The sequence below is a fragment of the Orycteropus afer genome, unplaced genomic scaffold (assembly GCF_000298275.1).
Source record: "Orycteropus afer afer isolate SDZICR_OR568_19922 unplaced genomic scaffold, OryAfe1.0 scaffold00006, whole genome shotgun sequence".
Lineage (NCBI taxonomy): Eukaryota > Metazoa > Chordata > Mammalia > Tubulidentata > Orycteropodidae > Orycteropus > Orycteropus afer.
In genome coordinates, this window is record NW_006921593.1 from 2,046,458 (window position 1) to 2,064,378 (window position 17,921).

Sequence of the window (17,921 nt, forward strand, 5' to 3'; positions counted from 1 at the left end):
AATTCCTTACCAGGGAGTTCCAATGCTGCTTCTTCCTCAGGGATGTGTTTTGGGTCTGTATCCTGGTCCCTTGTTTTTCCTGCTTTATCTTGCTTCTTTGTGTGGACTGTTATGCTCTGTTGTCTCCAAGACACTGTGACATTTTTGTGTTTATATTTAATTGGTGATTGTATGTTGGAGTGAATTGCCCACAATTTTCGTTTTCTTTGGATGTTATCTATGTAAGCAGGGTACTATGCTCCTCTATTCGCTAGTTGGCAGCACTTATACACTCACCACCCATCTCCTCTCCTGGTGTCAGCCTCCCATATGCCCCTGCCATCCTTGGCAAACAGAGCCTACCCTTAGGTGCCTGGAATCCAATGAGAATGCTGCCACTTTAAAATCCAATATTGTGATTCCAATTCCTAATTAAACAAGTCCAGCCAAAGAGCTGCATTTTCCAAGACACTTGGATGGGCCACGGATGGAATCAGAGCAGGGCAGAAAGGGGCTCAGTGAGGTATGAGGGGGCCCAAAATGGGCTGGTCTAGGCTGGGGCTGGCTTCTGTCTATCCTCTTCCCCCATCTGGGTTGTAGAGGTTTCCAGAGCCCACAGGCCTCCTTTCCTCTTCAGCTGCCAGGCCTGGGGCCACATGCTCATGGTGGCAGCTTACAACCACACCAACAGCCAGAAGGGCTTGCCCAGGTCCCACGGTCAGGGTGAGCATGTTTTTGGAGATGGTCAGGGCACCGCAGACTCTGAGGCAGCATGTTGGAGATGTGGGACAGGCAGATTCATGGCTAGAGGTATGGAAAGTTACACAAGGTCACATAGATGACAGCCCTGTCACAAGGCAGGGTCTCTATAAAGGTGTAACTCTGAATGCTCATATTACAAATGAGTGAACAGAGGCCTGGTTACCTCACTTGTGCATGGTCACACAGGCAGGGACTCAGAGTCCGACTCCAAGCCTTCTGCTCTTTCCATTACATTCTGTGGCCTCCCGTGAACAGAAGTGTGATGAAATGAAGAAACAAGAAAGAGGAACACCAAAACACACATACACACTCATCACAACCATAGGCCTAGTGGTCTGGAGTCTGTGGGAAATGTTGTTGTTGTTGTTATATGCCGTTGAGTCAGCCCTGACTCATAGCAACCCCTCCTTGAAATTCGGAGGCAGTATCACTACAGAAGTAGGATTGCCCAAACTGCCTTCCAAGGAGTGGCTGGTGGGTTTGAACCGCCAGCCTTCTGGTTAGCAGTCAAGTGCCTTAGGCACTAATGCTACCAGAGCTCCTACTATGCTACCAGAGCTCTGTGGGAAATAGAGCAGTTTAAATATATAATTTTAATAAAGATAAATCTATTATAAGGGTCATATTTAAGTACCTGCTAGGCTTTTACTAGATCAGTAGCTCTAGGACCAAAGCTATTTTCAGGAGCACAGCGTTAGATAATGCCGTGCAAAGGGTCCCCTGGGAGGCAAGGGCTGTGCCTGACTCAGCCACCGCAGCTTCTCCACTCACGCACCCCAGGAGCCCCAGGGCTTCCAATCTTGGCGCCAGACAGAGCAGCAGCTCAAAAGGCTAGGGAGGGGGTGGCGAGGACCCAGCTGCTCAGACAGTGCCACCCAATGGTGTCTCAGAAGCACAGAGCAGGCCCTCCATACTGACCGCCTCATCCCAGCAGTCCCTAGGCAGGCCTATCCCTAACATTGGCAGGGCCCTCAGGCCTGCCCCTTTCTCTTTCCACTCCCAGCTCCAACCCACACTGGAAAGGGGCTTCTGTCTGGACACCTCAGCTCACGTGTCCACATTCTGCCCACACCTACCCACGAACAGCCTCACCTTCACTACCCGAGCTCAGAGGTGTGGCACAGGGGTGGCACCTACCCCAGGACCATGGACCAGAGAGCCGGCTTGCAGAGACCCTGGAAGCAAGCTCAGGGCAGGGAATTCTGGGTCCCCTGGTACCTGGGACCAGGGTCTAGAAAGGGGGAAGGTACACTCTGGGTCTAAGTTGCTGATAGTTTTTATAGCCATCATTTTAAATTTAAATTTGATTTATATTTAATGTAATGCCTGAGGCATCTGATTGCTAACCAGAAAGCTGGTGGTTCAAACCCACCAGCCACTCCTCAGGAAGAAGAGTGGGCAATCTACTTCCGTAGTGATACTACCTCGGAAACCCAAGGAGGAGTTGCTATGAGTTGGGATCAACTCTACGGCAGTGCGTTTGGTTTGGTTTTACGTTCTCATGACTCACAATTCTAAAGGTACATGATGGTAAAATACACATTGTTGTGTACCTTGGCTTTTTCATTTTACAGCCTATCCTGGAAAGCCTGTCCTATTAGTCCATCAGCGGGTATTTAGTGTTCTATTTTATGGCGAACTTACATGTACGTTTATATATTATTTGTATGTGTTGCAACCTAGACAGATTCTGGTAAGGCATTATGAGAACAAAAGCAGGTACCAAACAAAACGCAGTTTGCATTACATGAAAGTCCAGATTAGGCAAGCGCACAAAGCAAGCAGAGGGGTGCTTGTCCGGGCCGGGCCGGGTGGAGTTAACTGCTTCATCGGTGCCCAGTCTCCTTTGGGGGTGATGGAGATGTCTGAGAACGAGGCAGTAGGGATGGCCAATACGGCACTGGATGCACTAAAAGCCACTGACCTGTACATTTGAACAGGGTAAAGCCCTTAGATAAATTTTATCTCAATTAAAAAAAACCAAATGACTTTAGTTGACACTTAAAGGGCTACGCTTTAGTTTTTAGAACATTCATTTCTATGTAACTCTCAGTCACTCAGCCACTGCCAATTCAGTGGGCATAGACGGTGGTAACAGCAGAAACTGGTGGAAATTTAAATGACACAGGGGTACAGCCAGGCAAAAACCAAGCTACCGTTACGCTACCAAGGTAATAAAGCTTTCTTCACATGCAAACTCTTCTAGGGTGTTTGACAGACAGGAAGGAAAAAGAGAAAGTGTGTCTTTGAGATACACTCACACTATAATCACTCATAGGTCAAAGGACCGAAGAGAAACCTACTGGGGTCTTGAGAGAGAACAGTCAAGCATTAGGGTAACAGGGGAAATCGTTTCCTTCATCTCCTGCATTTGTACGTTTTCACATTATTTTTATAATTAAAAATATATTTTACAGTTTAAATAAACTTGGGGGTGCCCCAACTCAAGTGTGCAAAAATTTGGGGAGAGGCTAGGCAGGCTATGGTCCAGCCCCCAAATGCACACCCCCCACCTGTTAAACGAGGTGGAGGATGGTGCAGCGGAAAGATGCTCGTGGACACTGAGTGGAAAGGGCAGGTGATGAAATGGTAAAGGACGACCCGATCCCACCTTGTTTAAGACGTAAAGGTCTAGAAGGGCAGGCACCAAGATGCTAAGAGCTGCTCTCTCCTGGGATTATGAGGCATTTTTCTGGTTTCTTCTTTTCTGGGGGGCTAATTTCTATTCCTAACTCCCCCACCCCCACCTTTTTTTTTGTTTCTATAACGAACATATACGCTTTTGTAATAAGAAAATAAAAAATTACCTTTTAAGGAATGTTATGTATGTGGACAAGAGAGAGAGTGAGAGAGGTTTTGATTTTGAAGACTTCAATAAGGACAATTAGAACAAAACCCTGAGTAGGAGCTCTGGTGGTGCAGTGCCTAAGCGATTGGCCACTAACCAGAAGGCTGGTGGTTTGAACCCATGGGAGGAAAGATGTGGCAATCACTTCTGTAAAGATTTAGTCTCGGAAGTCTTACGGGGCAGGTCCACTTTGTCCTCTAGGGGCGCTGTGAGTTGGAATCCACTCAATGGTAGTAGGTTGGGTTTGGGCTTTGCTTCTGTGGAGACTGACAGTCTGGGTAATCCTGTGCAGGCAGTTCTACTTGGTCTGTGAGTTGGACTCGACTGGATGGAAGTGTGTTTTAACAGGAAGCCCTGAGTAATAAGACCCACATTCTAAACAGAAGCGGAAACGAGTTTTGAATGCACCTCTCCCAGTGGCCCCAGCCCCAGCCCCCAACACTCCACCTTCCAAACTCCCTTGACTACATTAATTTTTTACCATTTCCCTTTAGGCTCTAGGCCTTCACATGTACTATTCCTTCTTCTAGATGCCCTTCCCCTAAGCCTGCCTCACAAAATCCTACTTATCCTTTAAGATAGAAGTTCCTCTGCCTCTCCAGTGGTAAGGAGACTTCTCCATCTCCAGCACAGCACACGTGTTCACCGAGGCACTTTCCTCAGTGTAGTCAGAAAGCTTAACTTGGGGCCTGACTTTAATCAGTTTGGGGGGCAGGCGAGTTCCCTGTGTACGTCTTTGTAGTGGCATCATGCCTGGCCCTCAGTACGTGGCACTGTGTCAGCTTCCTGGGCAGTCAGTCCTGAGTCATCTGCCCACAATGACGGAGGCAGAGGTGGACTTAGAGGACTTTGGGGGGGCTCCCATGCCCACCTTTGGGAGGCTCTGACATCAACTGGAAAGCCAACTCCTGTCCTTTTTCATAGCATAGATGCTACATCTTCAACAAAGTAGACTGGAAGCCTTGCTGAAGGCAGGTACAAGAGGCAAACCTCACCTGCAATGAGTGCCAGGCTTCTCTCCTTTACAGGAAACAGCCTGTGTGGGCAGGCATTGTGTCAGGCACCGAGGGCATGAGGCTACAAGGCAACCTATGCCTTCAAAGGGCCGGGCGTCAGGTTGGGGAAGGTCAGGCTCCATGGAAAATCACAGCAGGACGAGAGGTGCTAGGGCTAGGAGGAGAGACCTGAGTTCAAATCCTGACTCTGCCACCAAGTAGGACTGTGACTGGACAAGCCATTACCTCTCTCTGGGCTCAGTTCTCATTCAAAACTCTGCATCCGGACCTCTACCACCTCGCTCAGTGCCTTGCATGACACCTGGAAGTTGACTAATTAACATTCCAGGAAAGAAAGTTGAAAGAACGGAGAACTTTTGATTGGGCTGTCATTTCAAAGACACCCAGTGGCCCAGGTGGTACCTGATTGAGATCAAATGGTTGAACAGATAGCACACGCCACAGGGGCTCCAAGGCAGCAGGTGTCTGTGGCGGAAGAAACCAGGAAAGGCTTCTGACTTCTCAGAGACAGAAGAGGGTTCCCAGGAGAGAAAACCACAGAAACCAAGTGGCGTAGGGGCTTCTGGAGGAAGACCATGCCGTCATGGTGAGCTCAGCTCTGGCAGCCCTGCGGGGCGGGTGGGTGGGGAGGAGGGCCTGGGTCCGGCCTGCTGCCGCATCTGCACGAAGCAGGAACTCCAGGCTGGCTGGCTCTGGGAGAGGAGAAGGAAGACCTCAGGCAGGTCCCGCTGGAACATCACAGACGGGCACAGCTGCGAAGGTCTCCCCCAGGAAGTATGAGCACTTCTGAAGGCCCAGCATTGGTCTGTTCTTTAGCTTCAGCCCCGGAGGGAAGGATAAACTCTCCCACCCCCTCTCCTTGGCTTCAGTGATGATGTCCAGAGGGCCTGGGCAGGCAGCAGGGAAAGGGGAACCCAAGAAGACTAAGGAAGACCTTGTACCTCTAGGTCACTGACTCAACGCAGTGCAATTTCTTTGTGTTCCTGCAGGTGACACCTGTCCTGCCTGGGGAGCAGCTAAGATACCCTTCCCCCAACCACAGCCCTGCTGCTAAGCCCAGAGAAGCAGAGCCCCTCTGCTCAGCTAGAGCAGGTTCGTATCTCCCAGGTCTTCTGAACAGACCTGGACTTTCACAGGGAACCTGGTCTTTCACAGGCAAAAGAGTCAGTGCCGGGGGCCTCCTTAGTTTCCAGCCCAAATCCCTTCTCTCAGAAAAGCCCCCTGTTGTTCCTCTGCAGCCTGTAAACCCATGATCAAAGGAGATACCAGTGCCCATGCTCAGCCATGCCCCCCACTGGAGACCCTTTGGGGAACTAACCCCTGAGAAGCACTCCCAACTCTGCCGGTCAGTTCTACACAGCACTCTCATCCGTGTCTCCAGAGTGTGTCCTTGCCTGGGAAGAAGTTCCATCTACCTTAAGAATGGGGGCCAGGTGTCCCCTTGCCCAATGGCCATCAACACAGCCTGCCACTACGGACGTTGTCTGGAACTGACCTTCTCAGGGCTGGCTCCTCCCGCGGAGACGAATATATGCACCCCATGGTTTCTCACTCCCAACTCCAGGGCTTACGGGGAGAGAAAAAGGCTACAGCTCTCTCCTGGAAGCCAGCAGGGAGCCAGGGAGCAGGAGGTCCTGCTCTGTCATCCTTTAGTCAGTACATGTAGGGCAGAGGAGGCCTGGCCCTGTGAACTCAGGAAGTGCTCCCTCCCGGGCAAACTCAAGTTCTCTCAGATCCCCCTCTGAGCCTCTGGCTGCATCGGTCCCAACGCGGCAACATCTGGCAGTTCCAGCAGGGAGGAATGGGGACTCAAGAGTGAAAGCTCCCATGATCCCTTGCGGTTTGGGCCCGCACCCCTTCTCCTTCTGCATGGACCCAGGGAAGGAAAAAACCTTTCCAACTCCAGCTTGGGTCTCCTTGGTAACTGTTGGTATCACAGCCCTTCTCCCCACACCCTCCCCCTTTCCCATTTGAAAAAAGGAAGTCTTGTCAGCTGAAGACAGCTCTTCTTGACACTAAAATGCAGTTGTGCAGGTTGCTATGGTAGGGCTGTTTCTGCATAAAGCAAGCCCACATTGATCCTGCTGCCAGAGTGCCTCAGGATCACATTCAATTAGATCTGGTTCCCGGCTTTCTCTGCACAAAAGCACTGTGGTCCAATGGAGCTGCAGGCGCCCGGTGTGGCACAGCAGCCCCGTCTAGCCCTGTTGACCTGTGAGCTCACTCACTGTGCGCCATCAAACAAACGCAGCTTCCACTGTCACCACACGCAAGGGGAATGTTCCCAGGGGTCCGCCTGCTGCTGAGATGCTCTGCCTTTAGAAGGAGCCCTTCAAAGACCCCCAAGCACCAAAGGTTGACCAGAAGCTGAAGTATCCCCACAGATAAACAGCTGGCCCAGGGGTCCAGAGACCACTTGGTCCTGAATGAAGCACAAAAGTTTCCAATTAGGGCTCTCCACTCCTAAATTGGGAACAGGAGGCGCTTTGGTTCCGGCTTCAGAAGTCAACTGGGGTCCACCATATGGGGAAAATGAAAGGGCGGGTGCGCAAAAGCACTGAGTTTCTTGGACATGGATGAACCAAATGCCCTGGGTGTGATTCATTTTGTTTCCAGTCCCAAGCAACAGGGAGAAGGACTGCTGAAAACTGAAGCTCCAATCACCCTTTCTGCACAGTGGGACTAATTGCTTCTGGGACCTCCCTCTGCCATAGGCAACACACAGAGCAGCTGCTTTTGACCAGCTCCTTCCGGAGCCTAGTGTTTGGTGGCCATGTTCTCCAGTTCCCGGGGTAACAGGCATCCAACACCAGAGAGATGTTTTAAGGGGAAGCCACAGGTGCAGGTAAAGCTGCAGGGAGGCTGGGCTGCAGCAGGGCGGAGTTGGCCCCAGGGCTCTTGACCAAAGAGGAGGCTCCCCTTCAGCCGTGCACCCCCTTCTCTGGCTTTCAGTCACACAGCCCGTGGCTGAAGGCGAATGGTCTTTAAGAGCTGCCCTTGGTGAAAAGAGTGGTTCACTGGAGAAGAAATTAAAAAAGACAGACAGACCCACAGCCTGCCATGTGTGCAATCAGAAAGGAAAGGGGCAAGGGGGTGAGGGAAGCTATTGCCAACAAGCAAGAGGGGTTGACAGGAGTAAGGGGAGGTATGAGGAAGCAAAGCCCTGGGTTAAAGCCTAGCTCTAGCTCTTGTCTGTCCACCATTGGGCAAGTAACTCAATCTCTCCTTGAATCAGCTTTACCACTTGTCAGATGGCATAAGACCATCCCCTCCATCGGGCTGTGAGGATCAAAGAATCATGTAAACAAAACACTGGCACAGAACTTCCTCAGAACTTTGAAACCTCTGTTACCGATGTCCTGCTCCCAGGTCAACGTCAGTTCCTGCTGGGTCAACACCAACAACATCCTGGCTGATCTTGTTCCCAGACCAGCTCCTCCAACCCAACCCTCATACTCTTCTTCAAGGACACTCTCAGGACCCTGCCTTGGTACACACTCCCTCACTAGCTTCCTCTGAGTTTCACAGACCATCTCCACCTTGAGGAATGCCCCTGAGGCCCTCCAAGGTCCAGCTCCTGGTCTCCTCTTTCCTTCCCCAGCTCCCAGTATCCCCCAACTGTCCTGGTGACCTACACCCTGGCTCTACCAAGACGCATCTCTCCCAGAGAGGCCCTGCTTTCTGATACCTGAGCTTTACCCACATAGCAGCTCCTTCCATTGGAAGCCGTTCCCCAACTTCCTACTCAGTCTCCCAGACTCAGTTCAGGGGCGCCTCAACCCAGACATATTCCCTCCCATAGGGAGGGAGGGCCCCTCCTCTTCATTCCCACCACCTATGCGCTGTTAGAGCTCTCATCACATTGCACCATGCTTATTTTCTCCAACTCTGTGGGGGCGCCTTGACGACACTCAGCTTGATTCTTCTGTGCCTTGGTGCTTGGCACTTGGAACTGGACCTGCCAGTAACAAGTGCCCTGATGGTGTCCAGCGAGGTCAAGAGAGAGACTGATGCTTGGCTCTGCACTGCTTTTCCTACATGGGCCACATTGGAAGTTCTAGGCAATGGCCAGAACAGCAAAAACTACCCCTATCTTGTCAGGAACAGGGAAGGAAGATAAGCAAGTGACACCCCCCTCAGGAGTCAGGTGACAGCAGAAAGCTCAGTCCTTCACTTGCAGGGGTACGTAAGTGTCCGAAGCCAGTTTTCATGGATGGGTGGATGGTGGGGGGCTTTGGACACAGCCCACTCTCCACGTCCACAGAGACCTTTGCAAGTGTTTTTCTCTTTGTAAAATTCATTGGTATTTATATTTTCATATTCAGCAGGGCCAAGGACCTCTCTATAGAGGAAGGGACCTTGATTGGATTTGGCAAGAGCCATAGCTCACATTCCATCTGTTGGGACTCAGAGATAAAAAGAGACATAAACCATCATCTGCAGCCCTGACTCCTGGCTTTTCATTTGAAGGTGAGCCCCAAATAAAGGCCACTTAGGAAACGGGAGCCAGAGCCTCCCCTTTTTTTTTTTTATTTCCCCAAAAGAAGCTATACATCTGGGTGTTTATGTCAAATTGCCAGATTTTTAATGTTCTAAAAAAAAAAAAAAAAAAAAACCCTGTGTAAGCCAAACATAGCTGGTGGGCCACAGTTTTCCCTAGAGGCAGTCATATATACAGATCTAGCATCTATCAATTCATTACTAACAGTACTTGTTAATTTATTACCCCAACAGCTATTCTCTGAGTATCTTCACTCCAGCAGGAAGGATTGCCATCTCTGCACCATTTGTTGTTGTTGTTATGTGCTGGCAAGTTGTCTCTGACTCATGGTGACCTTGTGTACAACAGAACGAAACACTGCCCCCGGTCCTGTGCCAGCCTCACAATCCCTACTATACCTGAGCCCATCGCTGCAGCCACCGTGTCAATCTATCTGCACCATGGGCGGCAAAAAGATGAACCCCATCCAGTCAGAGGAGTGCTACGTACAGATAGGTCACGGTCCTGGTGTGGTTGTCTCCAGGTACAGGCTAAGTCAGTGTTGCTGACTCAGTGAGAGTGGATATGAAAGAGGCACGTTTTTGTTTTTTAAACTTAAGAGAACTTGCTCCTTGTAACTGCTCCTCTTTCACCAGTGTGTAATTGTTATTAAAAACAGTGCAAAAGACATTCATTCATTCACTGTGAATGTAAACTTTCTCCAAAGTAATTTATAGATTCGATCCAATCCCAACTAAAACCCTGGTAGGTTTTTCCTTGAGGGTGGGGAGGGGCTAATTCTAGAATTTATATGAAAATGTCAAGGGGACAAAAAAGCCAAGGAAATCGTAAAAAAAAAAGAAGAAAGTAGGAGGACTTGAACTACCAGATACCAAGACAGGAGGTACTATAAAACCACAGAAAACGGGACAGTGTGGAATTGACAAAAAGACAGAAAATCAGTCGATAGTCTAGAAACTGTAGAGTCCTACACATACAGTCATCTGAATTATGTCAACAGTGACAATGAAGTGCTGTGAGAAAGAATGACCTGTATCAATAAGTGGCACTGGATCCATCCATAAGGAAAAAAAAAAAGAAAAGAATCTTTAACTCTACCCCACTCATGATGCCAAAATCACTTCCAGCAGATTGTAGATCTCACTATGAAAGCTGAAACAACAAAGCTTTTAGAATACAACATAAAAGACCATTTTAATGACCTTGAGATAAACATATTTCATAAGCCAAACACAACAGCATTAACCAGGCAGGAAAAGGTGGACAAACTGGACTAAATTTCGATTAAGAATTTCTGATCATCAAAAGACACCATGAAGAGAGTAACAGGCAAGTTATAGAAGGGAGAAGGTTATTTGCAAAACATTTACCTGGCAGAAGACTTGTATCAGAATATAAAGAACTCTGACAAACCAGTAAGACAAATAAATAACCCAACAGAAAAACGAGCAAAAGACTTCAACAAGAACTTCACAAAGATATTCTAAATCACCAATAAGCAGATGACAAGATGCCCAACTTCATTAGCCATCATGAAACACCCACTGCCATTGAGTAGGTTCTGACTCTTAGCTACCCTCTACGTCAGGGAAGAACTGCCCCATAGGGTTTCCAAGCTGTAAATCTTTACAGAAGCAGACAGCTTCATCTTTGTCCTGGGGAGCAGCTGATGGGTTTGAACTACTGATCTTTTGGTTAACAGCCGAATGCTTTAACCACTGCACCACCAGAGAGATCCTTCAGGAGGGTATGCACTCCTTAGAAAAATCAACCATAAATCAAAAAGGCAGCATTTGCCCAAGGACAAAGTTCACAAGGGAAAAAGGGTTAGGAGAAAAGGAGAAGTGGAAACGAGAAACACAGGGAGGAAGTAGAAAAAGTGATGTTACATTGACGGGATTGCCATCAATGCCAGGAAACAAAATGTGTATCACTTGTTGAATGGAAAACTGATTTTCTCTGTAAACTTTCACTCAAATCACAATAAAAAGTTTTAAAAAATAAATAAACCTTTCCTATTAACCACCAATCCCACTTCAAAATACACACCTGACAGAAATATGTTCTTATCTGAACCATATGACATATACTAGGATGCTCAGGGCAGCACTATTTGTAATAGTGGGAACAGTCAACTCAGTAGAATGGATAAACTGTGGCTCATTCACACAATGGAATACAGTAGTGTGAGAATGAAAGACCTATAGCTACAGACAATATTGATAAACTTCATAAACAATGTTGAGAAAAAAGCAAAGTACAAACATAATACAAATTTTATCATTTCATTTGTTTAAATTATAAAGTTTAAACACAGACTAATCTAATCCGTGTTATTAGACTAAGAGAGTGATTAAACTTCAGGAGGTGGGAAAGCAAGGGGCCACGAGGGGTTCTAAGGTGCTGGCACTGATCCACTCCTTGACCTTGGTGCTGGTCAGATGAGTATGTCCATTCTGTGAAAAACAAGTAAGCTGTGCCCTGAATGTTTATGTACTGTAATGTATGTTGTACCCTTCAATACAAAGCTTACAAACACAACCTTCCAGGCACTGACCTTCCCTGCTAAGCCCTTCCCGTCTCATGTTCCCTCATCTTTCCAAATAGTCCCTGAGGACCAGAGACCAGAGAGAGGAGCAGCCTAACTCTGCGAACCACACCCTTAACAAAATCTGACTTCATTATTCCCTTCTCTAAGGAGCTCTGGTGGCATAGTGGGGAAGGCATTTGGCTGCTAACCAGAAGGTCAACAGTTCAAACCCACCAGCTGCTCCATGGGAAGAAGACGAGGCAATCTACTTCTATAAAGATTTACAGCTTTGGAAACCCAATGGGGGTCGCTATGAGTCGGAATCGACTGGATGGCAGTGGGTTTGGTTTGGATTCTCTTCTCTAGTCCCCCTCCCCATCCCACCCCTGCTTTCAAAGTATCTGAATTTCTTAAACTCGGGTTTAGCTCAACTCTTGTGCCCCAGCTATCTAGTCCCTACTCACATGTCCCAGAAGGACCCTAAAACTCCACATCCCAGCCTCTCCTTTTCCTTCCCACACCTGCTCCTGCAAGTGTCCCTCCATGCTTCTCTAAACCCAATCAGGCCCCACCCCCATCACCTGTGCCTTCACTGTACTTCCCCCCCTCAGTACCCTCTTCTCTGGCCTCACCATCTCTCACTGGGTCATTTCCCAGAATGGACTCCCAACCTGTACCCCTGCTTCCTGACTTCCGGGAAGTCCTTCCCATGAACAGCCTGTTCCAAGCCTGTTTGACACTGGGGTCTGACCACATCACTATTCCAGAAAACACAATGCACACCCCTAAGGAAGCACTTGGGGCCTCTCCAATATTCATTCCCAAAGGCTGCATGCTCATCAGCCTGTGTGTGCACACACACATACACACGTGTGTGACTAAGGCCTTAAAAGACCTTAAAACAAACAACTCAAAAGGAGGGTAAGAATGGTTGTACAAATTCAAGCATGTAGTTGATGGCACTAAATTGTGCATGCAGAAATTTCTCAATTGATGTATATTTTGCGTGTATATTCTCAGTAACAACAAAATTTATATATATATATATAAAAAAAAAATCCTGCAGTTTTCATATTTCCCAGCCCTCACCTCATCCCAAACACATATTTCACCAGACTGAGCCCTGCCGCTCCCAACACATCACAGGGCCCTTCTCATCTCTGTGCCTTAAACATACCATCCCAGTGCATCCAAATCTACTTCACTTTCAAGGCTCAGCTCAAATGTCACCTCCTCTCACCAGCCTTCCTCGTGCCAGGTCAGAATCCATCACTTCCTCCTGTGTGTCCCTGTTCACACATTTCTAGTCCAACAGGGTGCATTCCAGATGGACCCGCTCACATGACTGCCCTTCCCACAAGACTCACATGCACGAGCTCTGTTTTACTGATTTACCACAAGGGCCTGGCACAAAGTCCACAAACAAGTGTCTGATTTGATGAATCCCAAATGTTATTTCAACCGAGGTTTTCAGCATCACCCCTCTGCTCCACTCCTTTTTCCCGAGAGATGGGGTGAGACCCAGTATGCAGTTCATCTTCTTTTGGGTCAACATTCCAGTGCTGCCTGGACAGAGTGTTAAAGGCAAAGTCTACCTGATTGATGTATTAAACCCTCTCCCATTTCCACCCTCTGGGGCAGGGCTGGTCTCAGTGCCCTCCTCCTAGACTGATGCTGATCTGGGCCAGAGGGCAAGTGGTCCAGGTTCCAGGAGGCTGCCTCCAGAACGCTGCCCAGGTGACATTGGTCACATGGTCACTGGCATCCTGGCAGAGAGTGCATCCTGGCTCCTGCCGTTCTGAATGCCACATCTGCACACAGAAGCCAGTGCACTTGGGGAGAGTCGCCTTTGCACTCGGGAGCTCCCCTTGGCTCCCCTGAACCTTACAGCCCGGGGATGGGGCCAGAGGGGCCTGCAGACCAACTTCCTGTGTTTCTCTGCTACCCAGAGTGCTTGCTGGCCAGACTACAGTTGGCCCCATTGCTTTGCTTTTTTGAAAATATTTATTCCCAAAGGCTGCATGCTCATCTGCACATGTGTGCACACACACATACACACGTGTGTGACTAAGGCCTTAAAAGACCTTAAAACAAACAACTCAGAAAAGGAGGGTGAGAATGGTTGTACAACTTCATGCAGGTAGTCGATGGCACTAAATGTGCAGAAACTGCTCCATTGATGTATGTTTTGCGTGTATATTCTCAGTAACGACAAAATTTATATATTAAAAAAAGACCTTAAAACATCAATTCTAGAACCCATCAGAGAGCAGAGCAGGTCTTGAGAATTTCGGCTGTAGCCCCGGGCCACACACGTTCCCTGCACTAAGCCCATCATCTCCTGCTGATCTGGTATGTAATGGAAGCTCAGTGCCACATCCTACAGGCAGCGTCCTGACACCCTCCCCCAGCAGGAATCCCTTCCTTCCAAAGCTCCCACCTGGCCCTGCTACTTCTGGGTACCCAGCATCACCCCTCTGTAATGAGGGAGATATGAGACTGCCTGCTCTAAAGAGACGAGCAGACCACAACACTGTCGCCAAGGGGCCCTGAGTGGATAACATACCTTGTATGTTTCACAAACCGGTTTTTAGAACTCTCTCTCAACATCCTCTTTTCAGCTTCTCCAATGTAAACACCATCTTTGTAATTCTTACAGTGCCTAGCATAGTGCTTGGCACAAAATGCATTCTGACACCAACACTAAGCAGGTACTACGTGCAATGAGCTGGGCTCTCTGTGTTCATAAACGTGACTTCACTTAATAGTCACAAGAGGCCCTGAGATAGGGATTATTGTCCCCATTTAGCAGATGAGGTCCTTCCCGGGATCTGCACAGCACTAGAGTGTAAGCCCTAGAGGGCAAGGATTTCATCTATTTCATCCACTGCCGTATCCACAGACCTCAGGAGGAAGTCAAGGATGCAGGTCTCATGTTGTGTGAATAAGCGATGCAGGAAAGATCAAACCCAGTTTTTCAAACTTTCAACCTAGTACCCTGTCAATGGTAAAAAAAAAAAGAGTATTCTGTGACTATGTGATCTCACATTTAACTTTTCCAGTAGAGAAAACTGTTACCCAGATGGGAACAGAGAACGCAAGTGACTTGACACAGCTCTGTGTGCTTCACCCTGCCAGGCCTGCGAAGTCTTGCTGTGAACACAGCATCCACTCTGTGCACCTGAGACCTGCCCCTTATCAAATACAGGGAGCCCCGCCCCCACTCCTCGGATGGGGCTATGACCCCAGAGCTCTCTTAGCACAACATCTGGCCTGGTAGGGCCCCACTCACACCTGACTGAAGCTTCTGGAGTCTGATATTAAGGTAAACCGTAGTCAGCAGTAAGTGTCAGAAAATGATTCTGGCTGCAGAAGTCTAAAGTCTTGAGAACGACTTTCACATGTGGCTTTTAGATCTCAATATTGGGGGACACAATGGTGTAGGGCAAGGCTGCCCAAGCTTAGCCACACTTTCACAATCCATTTTTTACATCTACACACCCCTGTAATAGTATGTCCTTAGCAGTTTTCTGTAACTCTGTGATTCTATGCAAAAAGCCCTTCTTTGATCCCATCTGTTGACAGATGGGTTGAGTGAGAGTGAAATAAAAATGGTTCCAGCTCCATGTAGCTTTGCCACTTGCTGGCTGATGACCCTGGCCAGCTCCTTGACCTCCTCTGAGCCTCTCTATCTGTAAAACAGTTTCTTCTACTTTGAATGACTGCTGTGAAGATCAAATAACAAAACAGATATAAAAGTACCTTGCAAATTCTAAAATGCCATGTCAACATAAGAGATTGTTAAGGTAGATTAGAAGCACAGTCCACCAATAAGGCAAAACTCAAGACTCAACCTAAAATGCTGCATGGGACCCTGCTGTTATCTGCTGGCTCACTCCTGCCTGAGGCCCGGACACAGGAATACTGTTTGGAATGATGATAGCGACGTTCTAAAATGTGAAGACTAGCACCAAAGAGGGTGCTGAAGAACGGCACTTACGTTGTTTGGATTTTGCTGAACTCAGGGACTTCATCTTTTTTCTTTCTGAGCAGGAACCAGTAGGTTAGGAGACCCACGATGAGTGAAAAGAGAATCATGTCCGTCATACTGAAAAGAGACATTTCTTCAGTCACTGCCTCAGACACGGTGGTGCTGGTATCCATGCTGGAGTCCTCCATGTTGATCATCAAACTATTAGGGAGAGAAGAAAAACAACATCATCAGGGAGGAGCAGGGTCCATCCCATCAGCCAGTGAGGCCTGGTGGGGAGCCCACCAGAATGCTTCAGCCCAGCCTCATGCCCAAGTGCTGCAGGAAACAGACCAAACACTGTGGGCAGGAGGTATAGGAGTGCCCAGTGATGTCCAGCCAAGAGTCAGTTACAGCCTTGGATGGGAGTTAAAACAGCAAATGGCCCTGGTGGTGTCAGCTCCAGCCCAGGGTCTACTTCAGATACAGGCTGAGGCTGGAGATAGGACTGATCCACTGCAATGGAATGATCATCACTAAACATCCTCCAATCCCACAAGGACAAAGCGGAGGAGTTAGTTCTATAAGAGAGAGGGGGCCACTTTACAGAAAACCCCTTCCCAGTTGTGCAAGGAAGGCCTGGGTTGCCCCAATCTCTGAATATTTCATAGATCTTCAGGACTGGCCCTTGAAATACCCTGCCTGATAAGAGTATCTTTGTATGCCTGAGACCTTGGGCCATGCCAGATGGTTGATGCTAACAATATGATTTTTGGTGAGGGCCTGTTTTCGTTTGCCTGGGGCCCTGGGCTCCACTGCATCAGTGGGGGGCTGAAGACTGGGTAGCTAAGGTCAGTCATATAGTTGCTTCATGCCATGTGACCGACCTCCAGTAAAAACCCTGGACACCAAAGCTTGGGCGAGCTTCCTTCATACGTGCTGTCACTCATGGTTGCTGGGAGAATTAAGTGCTGTCTACACCTCCACTGGGAGAGGACAACTGTAATCTCAGGCCTAGTTTCTCCTAGATTCCACCCTACACATTATATTCCTTTGCTGATTTTAATCTGTATCCTTTCACTGTAATAAATCATAACCATGAGCATACAAGCTTTCCTGAGTTCTGTGAGTCCTCCTTGTTAATCACTGAACTTGACAGCAGTCTTGGGGATCCTCAACATACCAACCTAATTTCTGTGAAGGAAGCTTGACTGGTCCTTCCACTACTGAAACCTGACAGATAGGTAGGTAGATCTGAGATTAGCAGACAAAGGCCAAAGTGAGAGTACCTGAAACTACATCAGTTTACTTCCGTCACTCACCAGCAAGGCTGGGCTCAGCTCTGGAATCTGAATCATCCCATTTTGCAATCAGCGCTGTTACCAACTGGGCCACTTTTTACCACAGTCATGACTCCCAGACTCAGTGAAGAGCGTTAGTCATATCTCAGCAACTTATGCAATGTGAAATTGCTTCACATGACTTCCTTTAGCTGTCGCTACCTTCAGGAAGCCACAGGGCTGACCCTTCAGCAGCTGGAGCTTCCCAGCATTTGAGGGCTCTGGGCATCAGTCTGAAACCTAATGGGAATGAGCTACTCAGAACAGGCCCTCCGGCTTTGTTCTGGGGCTTGCTTTCTCATTAATTGGTTCTAAAGGCTGAGACCCTGAGATAATCTCCATTTATCCTTCTTGATATCTAACACTAAAAAGCAAACTTAACTCCAGTGTCCACAGACAACAGTGTTTAAGTACTAGCTTATAAACGCATTGCCTATTTATTCAGGGTTGGTCATGACTGGGCTAAAAGTGGCCCAACCCCATCAAAGTTTTGTGTCAAGCTCACAAGCTTCGGTCAAGCTCTCACGAATCCATGGACCGAGAGGCATCTAGGACCTGCTTTGATGGTTTCAAGAAGGACCTGACTCACAGAATCAGGACACAACAGGCATGCTGAGCCCAACTGGAACCAGCTGGATGTTCTGGTCAGGACTAGTGTGCTGGCACAGGAAAGCCCCCAGCCTGGTATCCATCACAGAGCAAGCAGGCAACAGATGCCAGCTCCCTGTCCCACCACATGTCCCCCACCCAGCCCTTATTTTACAGGAGGGGAAACCAGTGCCCACTAAGCTAAATGACTGTTTCTTGACATATACTCAAATTGACTGCAAAGGAGAAAGCTCATTCCCTGCAGGTGATTTCTAAGGGGATGGTGTGGTGGAAACCAAGAAAAATGGTCACATATGCACTCACATGTGCACGTTCTTTCTAATAACTTTAGATTCAAGCCACGCAGACCACTGCAATAGACTCTAA

At 48.3% G+C, this 17,921-nt stretch overlaps 1 protein-coding gene across 1 annotated transcript in view; it reads right to left on the reverse strand.

Annotated features, from left to right (window-relative positions):
* Positions 1-15,824, reverse strand: part of LOC103196502 (NADPH--cytochrome P450 reductase) — a 36,269-nt gene extending 20,445 nt beyond the window's left edge. Inside the window, exon 1 of the mRNA XM_007940248.2 lies at positions 15,637-15,824. Within this exon, the coding sequence (XP_007938439.1) occupies positions 15,637-15,824 (188 nt within the window). The remainder of the gene's footprint in view (positions 1-15,636) is intronic.
* Between the last annotated feature and the right edge of the window lie 2,097 nt (positions 15,825-17,921).